This window comes from Rhododendron vialii, chromosome 8a (assembly GCF_030253575.1).
Source record: "Rhododendron vialii isolate Sample 1 chromosome 8a, ASM3025357v1".
In the NCBI taxonomy this organism is placed as follows: Eukaryota; Viridiplantae; Streptophyta; class Magnoliopsida; order Ericales; family Ericaceae; genus Rhododendron; species Rhododendron vialii.
Genome location: NC_080564.1, coordinates 3,023,268 through 3,042,412, shown reverse-complemented (window position 1 = coordinate 3,042,412; position 19,145 = coordinate 3,023,268). Strand labels below are relative to the sequence as shown.

Below are 19,145 nucleotides of genomic sequence, written 5' to 3'. Positions count from 1 at the left end.
ACTAAATAGTTAGGTGGGTGTGATGTTTGACTATCTTCTGTGGAATGTCTGTTAGATGTTGCCAAATAGTCACATACTTCATTGTAGTTGGGGCGTTTGGGCCTCTAAAACCAGACTCTTTTTCGGCGCACGATCTTCAACAAATTTTTTTCTCAAATTATTCTTTTTATTTTTCTATCTATCGCTCTTCATTCATTACCGATAAAAAAATCTATCTTGAAACCAAACCAAACCAAACCGAGCATTTAATAAAAAACCGACTCCAACATTTATATACCACTGGGGTGGTAGTTCAAGTGGTTGAGGCAATTAGATTAAAACCCTTCCCTCCCACCGGTCTTGATTTCGAGTGACTTAGGCCCCGTTCCGGAACTCAATATAAGTCCTTATTTTTTAAGAAGGCAATTTCAAGCTCAAAAATAATGTGTTTACGCAAATAATTTTCTGTTAATATGGATCTAGTTTGATAGATCTCATTGAAATCTTTTATACGGTGCAAAAAAAATTTAAAAATTATTTTTCATTTACATTATTTTTGAATTTAAAAATATGAAATAAGTACTTATTTTTTAAGAAAGTGTTCTGAAACGGGGCCTTAGCACCATATGGTTGGGTTGTAGGGGGCCTCATGTTCACTTGTATTTCGGTGGAGTTATAGTGCTGCGATGTGGTTTGGGTCTTCCCCGATGGGTCAGCAATGGCTCAAATTCAAAAATTTCAATGCGGGTGGGTTCCTCCATGGTCACTCCCAAGAGAGGTCAACTAGACTGATTGCCTTAGTGACAGCTGCAGAGCAAGATTAAATTAAGGGAAGGTCTACTAACGTAATACTAATAACATGCGTAATAATTTGTACAATATGCATGATGTGGCAGTGCATGCATGATCGGTGATTACAATATAGTGAATATACTACTTAATCTACTAGATTGCAAATCATGCATTGTCACGTTAGCATGACGGGCAAATTAACTCCTATATGTACTGTTATATTTGTAGACTCTTAAAATTATTTTCGCCCGACAAAAACTTGAACCAATTTGGTTGAGGTTATGAGTGCCCATATACACCACCAAACTAGTATTTAAGCGGGGCGATTCCGCAGACAACCAATTAAACACTTAAAAAAATATTCTAAATTTTAATTTCATAGTTTCCGATCAAATTTTTATGATCCAAACCATTCAATGTGTGCAGAATGTGATTTTAAGGGTGCTCGTGAGAAATTAGTAAAAAATATGACCGGAAAGTACTTGTTTCGAGAAGTTTTTAATTAAACTGTTCATCAAATCTAAGCTAAAAACTGCTCAGATCAAGTCCTTTCCGGGGTTTTTTTTTTCTCTAATTTCTCGTAGATATCTTTAAAATCACGTTCTGATCATTAAAATTTGATCGGAAACTATAAGGTATTTTTTTAGATGTCTCATTAGTTATTCCCAGAACCACCCCTCTATTTAAGTATTTATATACTTGGGATCAACTTATATAACGACAATATAATCCCTTTTAAGTAATTGTCATTTTCAGAAGGAAGCAGCTCATCCAAAATTGGATCACCTTCTTTGGGTTCACTTCTCTTTCATTTCACTCATTAAAACTTTACCTCTCAGTACATCTAGTGTATAATTATTCAAGTAGTAAAAATTTAGTTTGATTCGACACCGTTAATTATGTTTGAAATTCGTTTAAGCAGGAAAAAAATTTGCTATACTTTCAAAGGATTAATCGAGTAGGAACATGACTGTCACGATTGGCTTATAATATAGGACTCGTAAGTTCGACTGTTATTGCCGAGAAAAAACTTTGAGGCTACGAGAGATTTATCCGGTGGTGGTTAATCTTAGGGGTTCAGATTAATTGAGGTATGTATATATCTAAGAGCATCAACAGTGGAATAATCAAAACCAAAATGTTGTTAAGGTTATTAATATTTGCCCAAAAAAGTGCTCACATTGGAATAACCAAACTTAGCAACATCTTAGCAGCTCATCAAATTTTGGCTTTTGCATAATCAAAATTATCAACATTTTCCCAATAATTAAAATTTTTTTCTCTCAAACAAGTATACCGTCATTACACAAAAACATTCTCTCTCTTCCCTTTTCTTTCTCTCTCTCAACAATGTTTTCAAAAAATAATTTTAAAAATTATATTTTCAGATTTTTTTCTGTTTATAACGTGTGTGTTTTTAAAAAATTGTTCTTGAAATTTCAAAATTCTTCTACACAATTGTTTTTAAAAAACTTGTGTTTTGGTGAATGGTTTTTGAAATTTCAAAACAGTTTTTAAGTGAACAGAGTGGGTTTTTTGAAAAACTGTTTTTTGATTCAAAAAACTGTTTTTTTTTCCAATTTTTTTTTATACAACTATTTTTAACATAAACTGTTTTTTTTTTTCCTTCAAAAACTGTTTTTTCAAAAAATATGAGTGAAATGAAGGGAAAAAGTTTGGAGCATCCATTGGTTTGATTATGGGCAAAAAATAATCAATGTGAAATTTTATATTGTTAAATTTAGAAACCTCTAAATGCATAATCAAAATCTGATATGTCATGTTTTGATTATTCACATTTGCTTATTTCACTGTAAATGCTCTAATCTTCAACAAATTATCTAACGAATTTGATTTCCGAGTAAACAGTACCAGGATGGGGCTGCCCGCACCCGATCCCGTCCCATTTTACTCAAAACCACCCGCGTGTCGAAAGACTCGAAACCAACTCTCTGGTCTGGCCCACCTGGTCCCACCGTCTGCCTCTCCCTTCCTCGATCCAACACGACTCCGCCGCGCTCCTCTCTCTCTCTCTCTCTCTCCGCACACACTGGTAGCTCTTTCCCGGCTTCTCCACCCCTTCTCCTCCTGCGTTTCCCCGTTCCGCAACAAAAGGAGGGAGAAGAAATTCATCTCTTTCCACTTTCCTTCAGGTAATCCCATTTCCCCCCTTAATCGCGTGATGCAACTGTTTCCCTGTTTGATGTTGGCGTGTCACTGACTATGGGGGGCCTATGGGACTACGCTTCCGAACGTTGCTTCCACTTCTTCCCCTGCCTCTCCGATCCCGGTACGTAATTCACCTCCTTCATTCCTCTTCTCCTTTTTCCCAACTTCTCGCAATTGGAGAATTTGTAAGAATTTCGTACTCGTATGTTGATATGTTGCAATTTGGGGGTTTTGGATTTAGCTCGGAGATCTGCGCTTTGTTTGAGAGCGGCTCTGGTGGCGTTGCATCTGATCTACGTCGGCCTTCTCTTCCTTTTCGATGGGGATTTGATTGACAGAACCAGGCGGCAACCATGGTATGGTATAATAGACCTAGTTAATTTTGTATCGTATGTACTTTTGTAGGGTCTTGCTAACGGCTGCCCACTAGGCGGCATAATGTCAAACAATTTAGAATTTTAATTCACACGGATATCAATACACGGCACTTTTCTTGGATGTCAATATATTTTACGCATTATCCATTGCCATAAGGCTGCGGCATGCATTTGCCGTTTTTGTGATCAATTTTATGGTAAGTGCAATAAAGCATAGAACTGCGATAATTCCGAGATTGGGTTTTGTCGTGTTTACTGAGCTTGGTTTTACCATTCAAGGCATGGAGTGCTACTTAAACACACATTTTATAACAATGAATTGACTAATCGGTTGTTTGTGGATATGCACAGTATGTATATAATGGAGAGTAAATGAGTTCAGGTACTATTATGGAAGGTTAAAATGGAAACTATGAAGAACTCATTAAAGATTTAGGGTAGTGAAGTACTGAAGTAGCATTTCTTGTGGTTGTCTATGGCAGCAGCTAGAATGAATTGGTTAATTGAAGGGGAACATATATGGTGTGGGGAAATGACCAAATGTTGTCAACCTCGGGCTACTAAGGAACGATGAAACACTAGTGCTTAGTTTCAGTTTGTGGCTTCTTGCACGTAGGGAAAGAGTTCCACTTGCATGCTGAAGGAACAAGTACATATATTGTAGTATCATACATTACGTTGATGATGAAACAATGGTAGTAGTCTTGAACTAGAGCTTGATGTTTTACTTGGACAGTGACTAACGAAATTCAGCTCATGTAAAGTTATAGACAAAAGTTTGATTTATAATCTTCTGAATGCAGCTGACAGTATCATACAAACTTTTGGCTAATTTTATTTATTTATTTTTCTTTTATTTCTCACGGCATAACATCCCTTGAGTTCCTTGATTTTTGGAGGTGTAAGGGGGCCCCTATTTTAGTGTTGAAATTTTCTGAGTAGTTACTTTTTGTATATATTGCTAAAGCTTAGGATTGTCTCTAGTCCTCCCTTGCCCATTCCCCAGTGATTGAGAATTACATTTGTACTGTTATTGTTGTTTCTTGCATCAAAAGCACTGGAGTACATACTACACCAAAGATCCTCATATTATACGAGAGTCATATGGGCCAATATGAGTCTGAACATCTTCAAGGAAGTAGCGATATGATAAAAAGTTACGAAAAGGATTGTTAGTTATTTACAGATGTCTTGTTTTTTTTTAAAATTGTTTCTGGCTAACTTGAAGACTGGTTTGCATTGGCGTTATTGCTTATTGTTGTTTCCCCCTCCTCTCTGTCAGGTACACAGCCTTATATTTGCTGTTGTTTGTCGCTACACTGGCTCAATACTTCTTGACCGCTTGTTCTTCTCCTGGGTAAACGTCAATGATTTACAAAATAACCTTGCAGCATATGCCAATTACGCCTTTAGCTGTGTAACATGATTGCTTTGTTCTTCCCATATTGTTAGCTACGTACTTGATGCAATGAAGGTTGCTAATGAGAGAGATGCCTTATTCAGAAAGGCAACAATGACATCAAAGTAAGCACTAGTTTTGATTTGTATTTGGTTTATGATTTCTACAAAGAAAGACTCAGGAAAGAGAGAGAAAAGTCTGTCCAAAGTACATTAGTTTTGTCCTTTCTTGGTATATATGAGTATTCTAGCAGCTTTCATAGTTTGAAATTCATGTTTGATATGGTATCACTCATTTAATTTTATAATGGTCAAGTGAAGACAACCTGCTTCAAGCAAAAATGGCAGCTTTGTTGTTACTGTGGAAGGCAACCAAGTGGGAAGAAATCTTCTAGGGAGTAATGCAACATCATGGACAAAGCTGGTAATGGAGATGTACCCTCCTGGATCATCTGTTAGGTAAAACAAATAATTTTACGCTTTTGATTGGATTGAGCAGAGCAAAACATCTTGCATATTAAAGCATGCTTGTAATCGCTATTGTTTCCTTTATTCACAAGTACTCATAAACTTTATTTGGTTGCCTGTGTCCATACTTGGCTGACACGGATACGTAAACATTGGTGCTTCATAGCTTCTATTGGTTTGAGAGGGGTGGGGGTGATGAGTATCTGTGCGAAATAGAGGGGACTTTATAAGTTAATGTAGGTGAAGGATGAATCTCAATATGCAGGGAAAGAGATATGGACGTGTGCTGGGAAATTTGAGTGGGTTGTGGGTATGAAAGTACATTGCAAGTAAAACTAGTGAGATATTCCAACTTGTATTGGGTTAGTTGCAATAGTTCTGGTTTATCTAATCACAAAAAAAATCTGGCTTATCTTTTTCTTTTCAGTTCAAATGCCCTTAGGTTCATTGTGTTGTTAAATCTCGTCTCACAGCGTAGTACTCAATTTCTGTGGCATAAAGTGCATGTTTATAGTTTTGTCAATGAATGAGCTGACATGACAAGATATGTTATTAAAAAGGTATTGATGACTGAATTCTTCTTCCTCTTTGTTTTTGCAGATCTTATACTTGCACTTACTGTAACGTTGTGCAGGTAAAATTTTCTCAAGTTTTTAGCTTTCTTTTATATGCCACTCCTGAATTCGCCACTTATCTCGTCAGCAATTTGATTTTTGAATAGGACACAAGACTTAGTTTGGTTTGATGTGATAGTTCTCTAGAAATTGCCTTACACAGAAGTATAGTTTCATGTTAGCTTCATAAAATTACTTAACGTCTTGAGTATACATATGGGTGCTCATTTACAGGTTTCGTTGAAGCTTTTAGGAAAGTTTGTGTAACTAATAGTTATTTCTTATCTTGGCATTTGGCAATCTTGCAGCCCCCAAGAGCGAAGCATTGTAATGATTGTGACAAATGCGTTCTTCAGTTTGATCACCATTGTTTGTGGCTTGGGACATGCATAGGCCAGGCTAACCACTGTCGATTTTGGTAAGTGAAATTGTTTTTAGCCTTTAGCATGTCATTAATTGTTTGTGTTCATTGCTTTTCATGTTTAGTCTCTTTTGCCACTGCTGTAGTAGGACCATAGGACAGTCTTGGCGCTATGTGGTCACCTTACTTGAACCTCTGGTTCCCACAAAAACCTAACCCTATTTTTAGGTCAGAGAAAGGAAAGAAGATTACTCTCTGTTTATTTTAAACTGGTAATTTGACTAACAGATTTTGTTTGCTTATTTTTTTATTAGAGCTTTTACGGCAACAATTGTGATTGTGTGATGGTAATCTGCTTATTCAATATCTGCAATGGGGTGGACAACTTATCAGTAGTCATTTAATGGCAAAGTTCTAGTTGGGTTGAGGAAGTATGCACTTTGTATTTGTTTTTGGTTATGTTGGTGGGGGTTCTCTTTTTGGAACATTTGGTCAAACATATACATCTGCACGCTTTCGGGAGATGAATATGTCTGCTTAATAGAGTTCAAAAATCCAAAGAATTACTTACTCCTATAATATTTGAATTTAATATCGAATAATGGAAGCAGCAATGATTCGGTAGTTCATTTGAGATTTTCTTTCCCCTTCTCTGTCTCTCTGGTGGTGGTTGGGACCAGGTCTAAGAGGTTGAGACAGTAGTTTCAGGGTGTGGTTAGCATATGTGGTGTCACGTTAGCATGTCTATGGGAAGCAGGTCGTTGGTGGGTGTGTGTCGATGAAGTCATATCTGAATCCTTAGTTATGGTTCAGATATTTTGTGTAAGTATCCGAGTTGTGACCCGTGATTTCATTCTCATAAATACTAAGTCCTTTTCATTTTTTTGCCTTTTTACAAATTGATATACCAGGTGGTACATTTGTGAGGAAACAGCATTGTGCCTTTGGACCTGTATGTTGTACATTACATACCTAAAGATCAATATATCGAAGGCATGGTAGGCATCTCCCCATGTCCAGACATCCTTTATATAGCTTTTAGAATTTTGTTCTTGTGTTCTTTTCAACTGAATCTAAGTTATGATTCTGTAATGGGTTTCAGGTGGATAGATGTAATCATGATCGCGCTATTAGTGACATTATCTATTTCCCTTATCTTTCTGGTCCTCCTCCTCCTTTTCCATAGGTAAGTATAATCATTACTTTGAGGAGGTAACCTTTGTTCTTCCCAGCATCATTCATTGGTTCAGACCTATTAGCAGAGTTTGGTTACATCGTTGTAGCCATGTGACTAGGGGGTGTTCCAGTTTTGTAAAAAAAGAAGTTTTAGAAAAAGAAGGTAATTTCAAGCTCAAAAATCATGTGTTTACGCAAATAATTTTCCTAGCAATATGGATCTTGTTTGATAGATCTCATTGAGATCTTTTAAATGGTGCAAAAAAAATTAAAAAAATATTTTTCATTTTCATTATATTTGAGCTTGAAATTACCTTCTTTTTGAAAAAGAAGGTTTAAAAAGAAAGCGGAACGGCACCTTAACTGGTGTAACTTGCATTCTGTCTTGGCGATGTACTTGTCATGTTTACTAAATGTCAATGATATATGAAATACAGGGTTATGCTAGAATGATATTCATGTTTGTGTTGCCAAGTTTTGATGACTTGAGATACTAAGACACTTGCAGATTTGAACCATCTCGGAACTAGTACATCAGAGGAGGACACCAAATGCAAGTTCAGATGTGTTAGGAGGAAAAATGGGATTTTAGAATCTTTTTTGATCTCGTTTCCTAACATTCACAAGTGCGTGTAATAAAGGTAGAAATTGAAGATGGGCAAAGACTCTAAAGACAAATAACTGAATAAGGGCAGCCCATTCACAAGGGAGGAGATTATTATAGTTTGGGCCTCATTGTTTAGTATCACCTCCAAAACTAGTATACGAGCTTGCGTGGGCTCTCAACTCATTGCCAAGTGGTATTGTTTTGGTCCTTTTGGATGCTTTAAGATGGTATCAAAGGCAGGTTTTCAAAGACTTTTGGGCAAGATTTCTGATTCTCTTTTATTTGTGCCATAAGTACACTTTGTTTCATTGTGATTCCTATGTTCTGGATCTATTATTTACCTCCATGGGCAAGTTGACGGTCACTTGCATGGCAGATTGTTAGGAGCTTGTTCTATATTGGTCAAATACTACCTGCCAAACTAGTATATGAGCCTGGGCAACCTCTTTGCTCGTAGCCAATTGGTTTTGACTTTTGAGTTTGATGGTTTGACTAAAATAGAAGGACCTCGGCTAAAGAAGAGATTGAGTTGAGGAATGATGGCTTGTGATTTATGGATCTTGTTGTTCACAGATGAAATCTGAGGTTACGATGCAAATTATTGCTTTCTCTGACTGATATAGTAGGAAGCTTGTTTGTTTTTTGCTTTTGAACCACCCCATCCCCAAATTTTCCCTGCTTGATTTTAGTCTTCAATCTTCATGGAGATGAACTCTCTGTGCAATCTATGGTTTATTTTTCTTCCAAATATAGTATTGTTTTTAAACTTTCCGCTACAGTGGATACGGTAATGTGGATATGCATGTGTATCTTATTCTAATAAGGGCTGAAATATCTTGGGGAATGGTATCATTTTTGGCTGATTGATTGTTAAGCTTGAGATTTTTGGTTGAATGATAGATTATGGAGAGTTTGATGAAAAAGTGGCGTAACTTTGTGTTGTTTAACTTGTTTCTTCATGGGTTTTTGTTTGCTGTTATTTCCTTCATCTAGCAGCCTCAAACCTTGACGGAACCATTTTCGTTTCCTAGTCTTAACACCTTTTCCCCCTCCATATGTGACAGCTATCTTGTCCTAACGAACCAAACAACATATGAACTTGTAAGACGACGGCGCATCTCATATCTAAGGTTAGTCTTTCATATGTTCTTTTATTGTTTCTTGAAATTGGATGATATGTGGTGAAAGGGCAAGGAGATGGAGACTGTGAAAATAAAGCCACAATGTGTACAGATGGTTAACGAAATAAGCCAATTTGAAGTACTTTCAGTAAAAAAAAGCTTCATCGGCTGAAGAAACTGTAGAACTTGTCCTATCTACTGAGTTATAAGCAAAAAAGAAAAGTTACTGGAATGCTTGTAGGGGTTTATACACCAGTTTGGCTGTGATAGAAGCAGCAGCTTATTTGAACACTTTCATTGATCTGCAGGGGAATTCCTGAAAGAGTGTATCCATTCAGTAAAGGAACATGCAGAAATCTGTCCAACTTTTGCTGTGATTGGAGCGGCTTATACAAGCTAGAACCGCTTCCAACAGCTCAAGAGCTTGAAGAAAAAGCAAAACCTTACACATGCATCGATGTTTTATGTTGTCGCTGCTGTTGCTGATAGTTTTGCTCATTGTTTCGTCCATCGACATTAGAAAATTTTCACCAGCATAGTATATGGTGATCCTCGTGTAGAATCGATTTGTTTGTTCTGTTGACTCTGAGTAGATGGGTATCCAAAATGTGTGTTGGAAAATTTCCCACACCAATTTTACTTTGTATTGCCTTGTTCAGAAACGTTCAACCATGACAGTTGTGAACTATTGATTAATCCTAATGACACCAAAGGTTCGACAAATATTTTTTTGCAAGCTCCCTCTATTTGGCTATGTGTTATTTGTTCTTTCACAAACAAGTTTCAATATCATATCTTCTAAATTCAATTTTTGCTCAAAGGTGCGTACAATATGAAAGTAATGAATTAGTTTTCAACAATCTAATACAAATATCCATCTCCACTGATTAATTGCAAAGAATCTAGCTTTCCTACAGTCTTGTGTTGGACTGTAGGCGTTCGTGTGATATTAGCCATCCAAAAGTGTTTTTTAATAGTTCAAATTTTAGTGTCTTTAATTGTCCAAGTTTTAAAAAGACTTTTTCCAGGAAGAGTCCTTTTAAAATTGAATTGGGACTGTTGAATGCAAAGACCTATTTGCGGTCCAACTGCAGAGCTGCAAAATGAAGAGATGATCAAAGAAGCAGCTAAACACTACATCCGTATGGGAAAGTCTTCAATACACACCCTTTTAAGGTGTGTACCATATGCACCTATTGTGTGGTTCATATTGTGCCACCTTATAAAAAAATTACTTGTAGAACCGATCATTCATAACATTTTATTTCGTATCGTAACTTTTATACTAAAAATTCGTAACTTTTCATCATATGATTCGTAACTTTTGAGTAATACATTCATAACATTTTGGGAATTATAACATTTTAGTGTGTTTTAACGAGGGTGCATATGGTACACACTCAAATAAGGGGGTGTATTGTAGCACTTCCCCATCCTCCGTATAAACCCCGTATATTTCATTACCCATAAAGATCAAATCGACAAAACAGTTTCCTGTCAATCACAGTACACCAAAACAAACTTTCGCAACCCAAGTTATTTAGGATCAGTATGATTGAATAGACAAATGTAATACCTATACGAAGTACAAAGGCTGAGACAAAAAATGCAAAAATCAACCTAATCATCTTTAAGTCGACTTGCGATGCTTGAGAGCTTCAAAACGCGCAGAAAGTGCATCATAATCTGGCAAATTCGGATGAGTTCGAGGAACTGGATCCTGTTTAACATGAGGTACTTGAGGAGCAGGGCGGCATGGTGGAAAATTACCACCATCGGTAGGTTCTTCCATGTCAATCTCTTCTTCATCACAGTCTGATTCATCAAACTTTATATTAGAATGTGCAGATGGGATGCTGTGTCTCCTATTAACCATTCTTGAACCAACGTTAGGGGGTACAATGTCTTCTTCATTGCTCGAATAATGAGAATTTCCAAAACTATGTGACTCATACGCATGGTCTGGGACTTCAGAATTATCACCCATATGCTGGGAGTTAATTGGAGGACCATTTCCAGAAAGAGTCCCATATATGGGCTTACGATTGTTGTAACCACTTGTGTTGTTACTCCAATACCCAGATTTTTCAGAGACCTGATTCTGGTCTTTTTGGGCCAGATAGGCTGCGGCTTCTGCTGCAGCAATTGCTTTCTTAGCTGCCTCAGCAGCTGCTTCAGCAGCTGATGCAGTGTCTTCAAAATCCATAGTGTCCCTTTCCATGTTACCTGAATATCTGGTAAGGACAAAAGAAAGAAAGAATGTGGTACAACGAATACACGATTTCATAGAAATCCTCTAGTGTCCCTTTCCGTGTTACCTGAATATCTGGTAAGGACAAAAGAAAGAAAGAATGTGGTACAACGAATACACGATTTCATAGAAACCCTCTAGGTCAAAAAAAGGCTGAGAGGAACTTAAAATGCCAAACTACTTTTAGCACTCTAAAAAAATCTAAAGTAAAGTACTCCCCCAATTCCAACTTGTTCGTCTGTTTTCAATATCAGGATATTTTAAAAAACCTCCCATATTTTAAGATGATTTTGAATACCTTGTCTACTGGAACTAATTAGATCTTTTGATTGGTAGTTAAATATTGGAAAACCACTGAAAGGACACGACTGCCAAAAAATGGACAAACAAAATTACCTGGTGGTTTGATTCTTTGGCTCAGAAGATTGCCTTGGTAAAGGCTTGATGGGTAGGCTGGTGGCACTCACAAAATTATTCGGTCCTTCCTGATCAACAAAACCACAGATTAGTAAGTGGAAAAACAAGCTGATGAGAGAGAGAGAGAGAGAGAACAACAGACTATGAGTTCCTCCAGAGGCTTCAGAAGCTCAATCTCAGACTCCGTCGTATCCCACTCAATCTGGTGTTCCTTGGCTATTTCCTTCATGACCTTGAGTTTTACTTGACCACTAGGGGTTCTAACAGACAACTTCTCAATAAGCTGTTAAGAAAAGGCAAGCACTTTATTTGAATCTTTTACCAACTCAAGTAGGAGCATAAATCTACATCCATATCACTACTGACTAAAATAACTAAGGTAAAAAAATCCTTCTGCTGCTGTCCCAATTTGTTCGTCTCTTTGTGGCATTCGTAGCCTTTTGATTGGGTCATATTTTCATGAATTCCCACCAATCAAAAGATCTCATAGTTCTTGATACAAAGTTTTCAACATAAATGGACAGTGTAATTGGGATGGAATTCAATTATATCACTTGATGCATAGTGGAAGTTCATATACTCTTTATTGAAAAAGATCAGTGATTAAAAAGTACTACTGCTGATTTGTAAATTAGGAATTGTTTGTCATCACAGCCATGGTTCCAAATTTCAATAGTGAGACGTGCTTACCATTCGATTTACACCAGCGTTGGGTCGTAGATCGGTAGCCGCAGACACAAAATCTTTTCCATATTTCTTCTCAAATATGTCCCGAATCGACAAAAGTTCCGGAATATCTGAGCACCGTGGGGCTGCAAATATTAGGCTCGCTATCCCTTCTTTCAGATCTTCTGGGCATTGCCTGAATACATTGGGCACCAATCAGTCTTTGTAGTTTGTAAGCATCAAATTTTGGCAAGGGAATCATGTCTTCTCTTACCTTTGCTTTGCAATAATGGTAAGTCTCGCCACGATTAGTTCACAGAATAGCTCAAGGACCTCGTTTGCAGCCATAACATTTTGTTCTCTTATCACATGCTCAACCTACAAGAGCGCAATGACGTCATCAGAGGGAGACTATTTGTCAACAATTGGCTGCTACACTGATATAATTCTTGTTCAAACTACAAACATAAGCATAATTTAGTCCTATGTACGTTTTCCCCGCAACTGATTAAGTCAATTTCAGTTTTATTTACATAGCCTCAAAGCCGGGAATGTTGAGACAAACCTCCAAAAAAGGAAGCAACACCTTCAATAAGTATGCGCAATTATGCATACATGAAAAGGGGTCAACATACCCACATGGATGGAACAAACCTTTACACTGCAGTGGTAGTTTAATCAAGAAGCATCCTTATTTTTCATCACCACCACCCACTAGTGTTACTGTTACCTAACATTCCATACTACTGTCATTAACCTGGGGTAAGCCTGCTTACACAACACATATTATCGACCATATAAATTTCTCATAAAGCATCGTTTATCATAAGATATGATGAGGTGGAACTGAAATTAATCAACCTTATGGTAAGCCAAAGGCTTTATGGTAAGCAATCCGTTCAAACAACTTTCAATATCAAATGGAATCTAAGAAATATTCACGGCATCTAGGTTGGTTGAGCTACTTTTGAACTGTTCTGTTACCGATTTTATACAAAAAAAAATTCCCTCAAAAGAACATTTTCTGTGCAGAGTGGCACTCTCTGCACGCAACGTCATTCATCGATCATCTTCTATTCTAGGCACCAAATGGTTTAAAGACCACCAGCCCGAAACCCAGTGTGGTTTACTTGCCTTCACACTAAAGAAAATAAGTGAAGTGACTTTAAATCTGTAAAACAATAGTATTTTGTGCGCAACTATTGAGATCCATATCCTCTGATCGTACAAATCCTAGAACAGAGAGTGATTACTTTCAACGATGGAGAAAGGCCACAATATATATTTATATTTTTTTTGGTAACAAGTTAGAAGACTCTTACTACCATAAATGTTACCCACACCCATAAACAAGGTCTCAACTTCTTCCCCATAGAAGTTGAACCCACAAGCTCATTGCACCTAAGTGCAGGCGTGCAGAAACAAAACCATTGGGCCAAGTGACCCTGTTAAGCCATTACATCTTCTACCAAATTCAAGTTAATGCAAACAGAAAATTCTGATGGCCCAAAATGAGGATGAGATAACAGTGGAAGAGAAGAAAATACATCACATGATTCCATCGCAAAGACACAGAACTTAAGCTCGAAAACAGTAGACATGGAATTAGGGAAAGGTAATACAGTATGCAGTTCTCACAATGGCAATTACCTAAACCAATTTGGGAATACTTCCATATAGATCATCAGTTCTAAACTTCGAAAATTAGATCGAACTACAGCAAGAAATTTAGAGGCAAATGCGAGGAACAGGGAAAAAAAGAGTTTACATGAACAGGTGAAGAATACTCCACATGATGTGTTTTCCATGTCAATTGGCACCCAAAACCAAGTTCAAGGGATGCAAATCCTCTCCACTCCATGGGTAGGATTGGAAGCCCAACGTGAGCCCTTCTCGAGCCCATCTCGACGATCGAACTGTTCACTTCAGTTTCACTTTTTAGAACTTCGTCAAGAACATTGACCCCATCAAAAACCATGTTCATGAAATATCGATTATATGCTCTCTCTCTCTCTCTCTCTCTCTCAAATTATAACTCAGGTATCCAAGCCAGCTTTCGCACACCCTGACTAATCATGGGTGACCAATCCCACTGCTCACTTGTGGGGGTCCCAATTAAAGCCAGAGCTTTGGACTAACGCTAAAGGAGTTGATAACACCTTAGAGGTTTTGAATCTGAGACTTTGGGAGGGAGCAAACCCTAGTCCCTGGCCTTGACCACGAGACCAACCCGCTTAGGGTGTTTATCGATTTTGATTAAGTGATCCAATGTCCATTACAACAGTTATAGAACGGGGAAATTAGATCGAAAGAGAACAGGAAATTAAAGGGAAAATGTGAGGTAAATGGGGGGAAATAGGAGTAAACACTAAAATCGACTACTCCTAAAATAAAAAGAAATACCCGAATGCGAGCAGTGGCGTCTTGACCAGACTGAAGAAGCAAAGCGATGTCGCGCCTCATCTGCTTGACCACCGCCTCTCTCTTGTTCCTCAGCAGCTTTATCCTCGCCACCGCCATCTTCGTCATCGTCTTGCTGTTTTCATTTCATTTCATTATTCTCAACACAAAGTTACTCCCTCCCTTAAATATCAACCCACAAACACAACGCGAATTGACTAGGGTTTTCCATGAAATCAACAAAGAAATGAGAGAGAGAGAGGGAGAGAACCATTTGGAGGAGTTGAAGCCGCTGCGGAAGAGAGAGAGACCCATCTTCATTGCTTTCTTCCAGTGCCCACTGGCTACACTTGCAGCAGTCATGTCTTTCCCCAATGGATTCCAGAGTGGGAGAGAGAAAAGGGTTTTATGTCATGCGTAACGGTCCGCTGTAGAGAGAGAGAGAGAGAGAGAGAGAGAGAGAATGAAAGCGAGACAATTAAGGGGGAGTGGAGTGGAGGCACCGACCTGATGAAGAAGGGGGAGTGGGGGAAAGAGCCGTTAAGTGACTTGGACACGTGGAAGGCAAAAAGGTAGTCCTCGGACCTTGTCAACCTACACTCTGGCACATGGATCGAGAAGGAGATTTTAATTTGGGCTTTGATGATATGTTTGGGCCTAGATGTTGAGTTTTAGGTCATAAAGGGCCCAACAATAGAATTATTAAGCCCGCTTCATATACTGCCTCCGTCACCGGAAGAGAGTACAATCCGCAAAACGAGGACTTTAAAATTTCATTCACAAATTGAAGAAATTTATCGTTGTAATTTATGGAAGCATTTTGAAATTTTATGACAAAAAATTAATTTTTTTTTCGAAGTTAGACGGGTAATAGTTAGGTTAAGTCTTAAAGAGTTTTGTTAAGTCTCAGGGTGACTGAGTCAGTTCACATGCATCTCTATTAATTTCTATGGACCCAATCCTATCATCTACTAGTGGAGTGTTTGATTAAAGTCGTGGCAAAGTCCAGTATAAACTGGGCCCATTAGAATAAATAAAATTTAGGTGATTTTAAAACGGGTGTGGTTAATGCCACGAGCCTTTATTTTAATGCCACGACAAATGAAGTGATCTTACAATTTTACCCATGGCCATCTCTCTCTCTTCATTCCTTGCCGCTCATACACAGGGCATACCCACCTCCATCTCCTCCCTCTCTTCTCCGGCTTTCTTGCTTCGATTACACCCACCATCAATCCCCGAAATTTTGACCCACCACGAGATCCACCTCCTCCATCCAACATTTCATGTCCATTTTCCTTCCATCTCATTTTCTCTCTAGACAGCGATCTCTGCTTAGCCCATTGTATAGGTACAAATTGACAGTATTGAATGCAAATAACACACTTATGTTTTGTTTTTTCTCTAAAACTGAATCAGATTTTCCGTTTTCGAGAGGATGAAGACGAGAGTTACATGAATCACATCACATCAAACCAACAATGCCACAACCCAGTTGTGACATATCGTCTTTATTCTACAAATTAAGCCTGTGATTTCTATATAGATTAAGTACAGGAGACTGAGTGACAGGTACTACAGTGTTGCAATCACCATTGGTGATGAAATGAAAACATTGGATCCAGAATCCAGACAACGGATTGGTCGCGAAATAGATGAAAGAGAACGACATGCACCCTTTTTCCAATGGCCTCTGGAGAGAGAGAGATGTGGGTGGCTCAACGGTCGGCGAAAACAGAGGGGGACAAAGCGGCGAGAAAGAGGAGGGGGGCAAAGCGGCGAGAAAGAGGGGAAAAAGAAGATAATGGTTATGATATTATCGCTCATGGGTAATTTTGTCAAACAACATGAATAGTCGTGGCATTAAGAAAACACTTCGTGGCATTATCAGTCCCCTTTTAAAACTAATACATTGGGAAAGAGTAAATTTATAAGTTTCAAGTTTTAACCACTAGGCCAACTCCTTTTAAGTCTTTATAGTGGCATCACCAAAGAAGGGATCATAAAATGAAAGATTTAACCATTGGTTGCGTCGCTCGGGGGCGGAGGTAGGTGGTGCCAGGGTGGGGTAGGTGCCACCCCACCCCAATCTCAAGCCTTTTTTTTTTATGCTAAGGTAATTTGGTTAGGAGCTTTCTCGTATACAAAACAAATTTATATTCTGAAAGATTTCTTTTGAAAAATGATCGGTTTGGATCATAACCATAATATCTCAATGCCTTTCATAAAGACCACAGGAGAGTTGGACATAACCTTTATTGTTTAGGACAATCGGGTTGAATATTTTATTTTTCTTTCCATTTTCGGGTTTAAGAAATTGTTGTAAGCAAATTTCAAAAGTTTAAGCAATAAGCTTGTTTGGTTGGGCTACCAGTTCAACTAAAGAAAGGTGGATGTGTAAATCAACTTAATTATTGCAAGATCTCCCAACTTCTAAAAAGGAAAAATGAGACATGACATCAAAGCCAGATAATCAAATTAAAAAAATTGTCCTAATGCAATTCAAATTTCAAACAAACAGCTAGATTGAGGTCCCATTATCAGAAGGCAAGATTCTTTGTGCCGAAACCCCAGTGCTTGCGAGGAGTTTTTTGGCCGTTAAATTTAAAAAAAAAAATTATACAAAATCAACGGCCGAAAAATCTCTCAACATAATGAAACATAAATTTTCGGAATACAGAAGATCGGATCCCATTATCAGACTACTCACAAGTCACAGGTTCGTTAAGGACTATGAAAACAAGTAAGGTGCACATGCAGAAGTCACCCTCAAAGAGGGGGAAAAAAACTTAAAACGTTCACGAGAAATTTTCAGGTGCCGAGCGGGTACCATGCGACGGTACCTATCGGCAATTCCAATCGTCCAGATTTGTTTTGAACGATTCAGATTTATTCCTCCTCTCTTCCCTCACCCCCACCACTCTCTCTCCTCTTTTTCTCTCTAAAATTCAGACCGTCCAAAACATATTTTGACTGCTGAATGGCATACGAATACCGGGTGTGGTACCGCCCGGTACCCAAAAACTTCTCCACGTTCACGGTCTCCGAAGTGTCGGCTGGAGGTCCACACTCTATTAAGGTGCACATGCAAAGTCACCCTCAAAGTTGTTTTTTTCTTTTGAAAACATCATCACCCTTGGGCCCTATACTTCTCAAACGATGGGCACATCACACCAGTGCACCAAATGTAAACACATCACGAGATTCATCTCCGAGTCCCATACCAATAATACTTAGGAAACTGTACTTCCTCCCGTCCCATAACGTTTGTCCGGTCCGTAAAACAATGACGTCAAAATAATACAATTTTTACAAGAACAATTTATTTATTTTTTAACTATTCACTAGATATCGATGAGTTCTTTTAATTTATGAAAAAAGTTTAGATTTTTCTTTAAAAAAATGCATTATTTTTTAGTCATCGTTTTACGGACCAGACAAACATTTTGGGACGGAGGTAGTATAATTTATTTAGATATTACTGTTATGGTTTTTCAAAATATCAACTCATTCGGATATCGAATGGTCATTGAATATACATATTTTCTTTCTAATACCAAATATCCGGGCCAGTTTGCACGTACCTCAAATAATTTCGGAAATCTCAATAACTTAGTTTTATACTCGTATCTCACATTTGACACCAAGTGAAATTCTGCGTATAGATGTCTCGATTCCGAGCTTGAACTCGACCATTGAATTAGAGGGTGCTTCGGCGGTGCAATTATCCGTCCTGCATGCATTGTCCATTTTTGAATTCTGAATATTTGGCTCGTGTTTTTTGATTTTATTTTGCCAAAAATGCGATATTAAAAATGAATGGTATCTCGAAATAACTATACATATATAAGCTTCTTGGATTCTCGGGCCGAGTTTTCCTACGCAACATAATCTATACGGACTTATTTTCCTTCACATAACAATACAAAGGGAAATAAGCCCACTTATAGCCCCGTAGGAAAACTCACCCTCATTATGTTTTCGAACACAATAATTTCCAAAAAAATATTATTTTGCACATATCATTTAAGCATGTTCACAAATGATAAACATTGTCTACAAACCTATATCTATAATCCAGAATTCATAAATGGCAATATCTACAAACCACCCACTGGGCAGCTTAGATATGGGTCCTAAAGAGTTATGGCTTTAACACGTGTATCTGCAACACACAGTAAAATGGCAGTGGAACATGATGTAAAGGTTTTGCTTAAAAAGACATTAGTAGCCCTCTTTTTTCCACCTTTCTTTACCTTTTTTACTTTCCCATTTTTCACTAGTTTCCAAACCGTTGATCTTTAATTAGAGTGCTATTGAGTATTGACACAAATACCTTTGCACAGATT

The 19,145-nt window shown here is 37.9% G+C and overlaps 2 protein-coding genes across 2 annotated transcripts; one reads left to right on the top strand and one right to left on the bottom strand.

The window, feature by feature from the left end:
- The first annotated feature begins 2,722 nt into the window (after window positions 1–2,722).
- Window positions 2,723–9,785, top strand: LOC131299087 (protein S-acyltransferase 10). Its single transcript, XM_058324648.1, has 11 exons — window positions 2,723–3,061; window positions 3,182–3,296; window positions 4,600–4,674; window positions 4,770–4,841; window positions 5,037–5,174; window positions 5,784–5,817; window positions 6,106–6,215; window positions 7,070–7,156; window positions 7,261–7,344; window positions 9,006–9,071; window positions 9,371–9,785. The coding sequence occupies exons 1-11, from the start codon at window positions 2,995–2,997 to the stop codon at window positions 9,546–9,548; spliced, it is 1,026 nt and encodes a 341-aa protein (XP_058180631.1). The 5' UTR covers window positions 2,723–2,994; the 3' UTR covers window positions 9,549–9,785.
- A 713-nt stretch (window positions 9,786–10,498) lies between these two features.
- On the bottom strand, window positions 10,499–15,302 carry LOC131299076 (uncharacterized). Its single transcript, XM_058324636.1, has 7 exons — window positions 15,068–15,302; window positions 14,800–14,932; window positions 12,671–12,774; window positions 12,421–12,592; window positions 11,873–12,013; window positions 11,710–11,798; window positions 10,499–11,296 (listed from the first exon to the last, which is right to left on the bottom strand). Exons 1-7 carry the CDS (start codon window positions 15,157–15,159, stop codon window positions 10,693–10,695), a joined length of 1,335 nt encoding a protein of 444 aa, XP_058180619.1. The 5' UTR covers window positions 15,160–15,302; the 3' UTR covers window positions 10,499–10,692.
- Window positions 15,303–19,145: the final 3,843 nt, after the last annotated feature.

Coding starts and splice junctions, on each gene's coding strand:
- LOC131299076 (XM_058324636.1), bottom strand. CDS start 15,159: ATGACTGCTGCAAGTGTAGCCAGTGGGCACTGGAAGAAAGCAATGAAG. Junction 12,593..12,670: donor ACCATTATTGCAAAGCAAAG/GTAAGAGAAGAC, acceptor CAATGTATTCAG/GCAATGCCCAGAAGATCTGA. Junction 12,014..12,420: donor ACGCTGGTGTAAATCGAATG/GTAAGCACGTCT, acceptor TTTTCTTAACAG/CTTATTGAGAAGTTGTCTGT.
- LOC131299087 (XM_058324648.1), top strand. CDS start 2,995: ATGGGGGGCCTATGGGACTACGCTTCCGAACGTTGCTTCCACTTCTTC. Junction 4,842..5,036: donor AAGGCAACAATGACATCAAA/GTAAGCACTAGT, acceptor GGTCAAGTGAAG/ACAACCTGCTTCAAGCAAAA. Junction 7,157..7,260: donor ATCAATATATCGAAGGCATG/GTAGGCATCTCC, acceptor AATGGGTTTCAG/GTGGATAGATGTAATCATGA.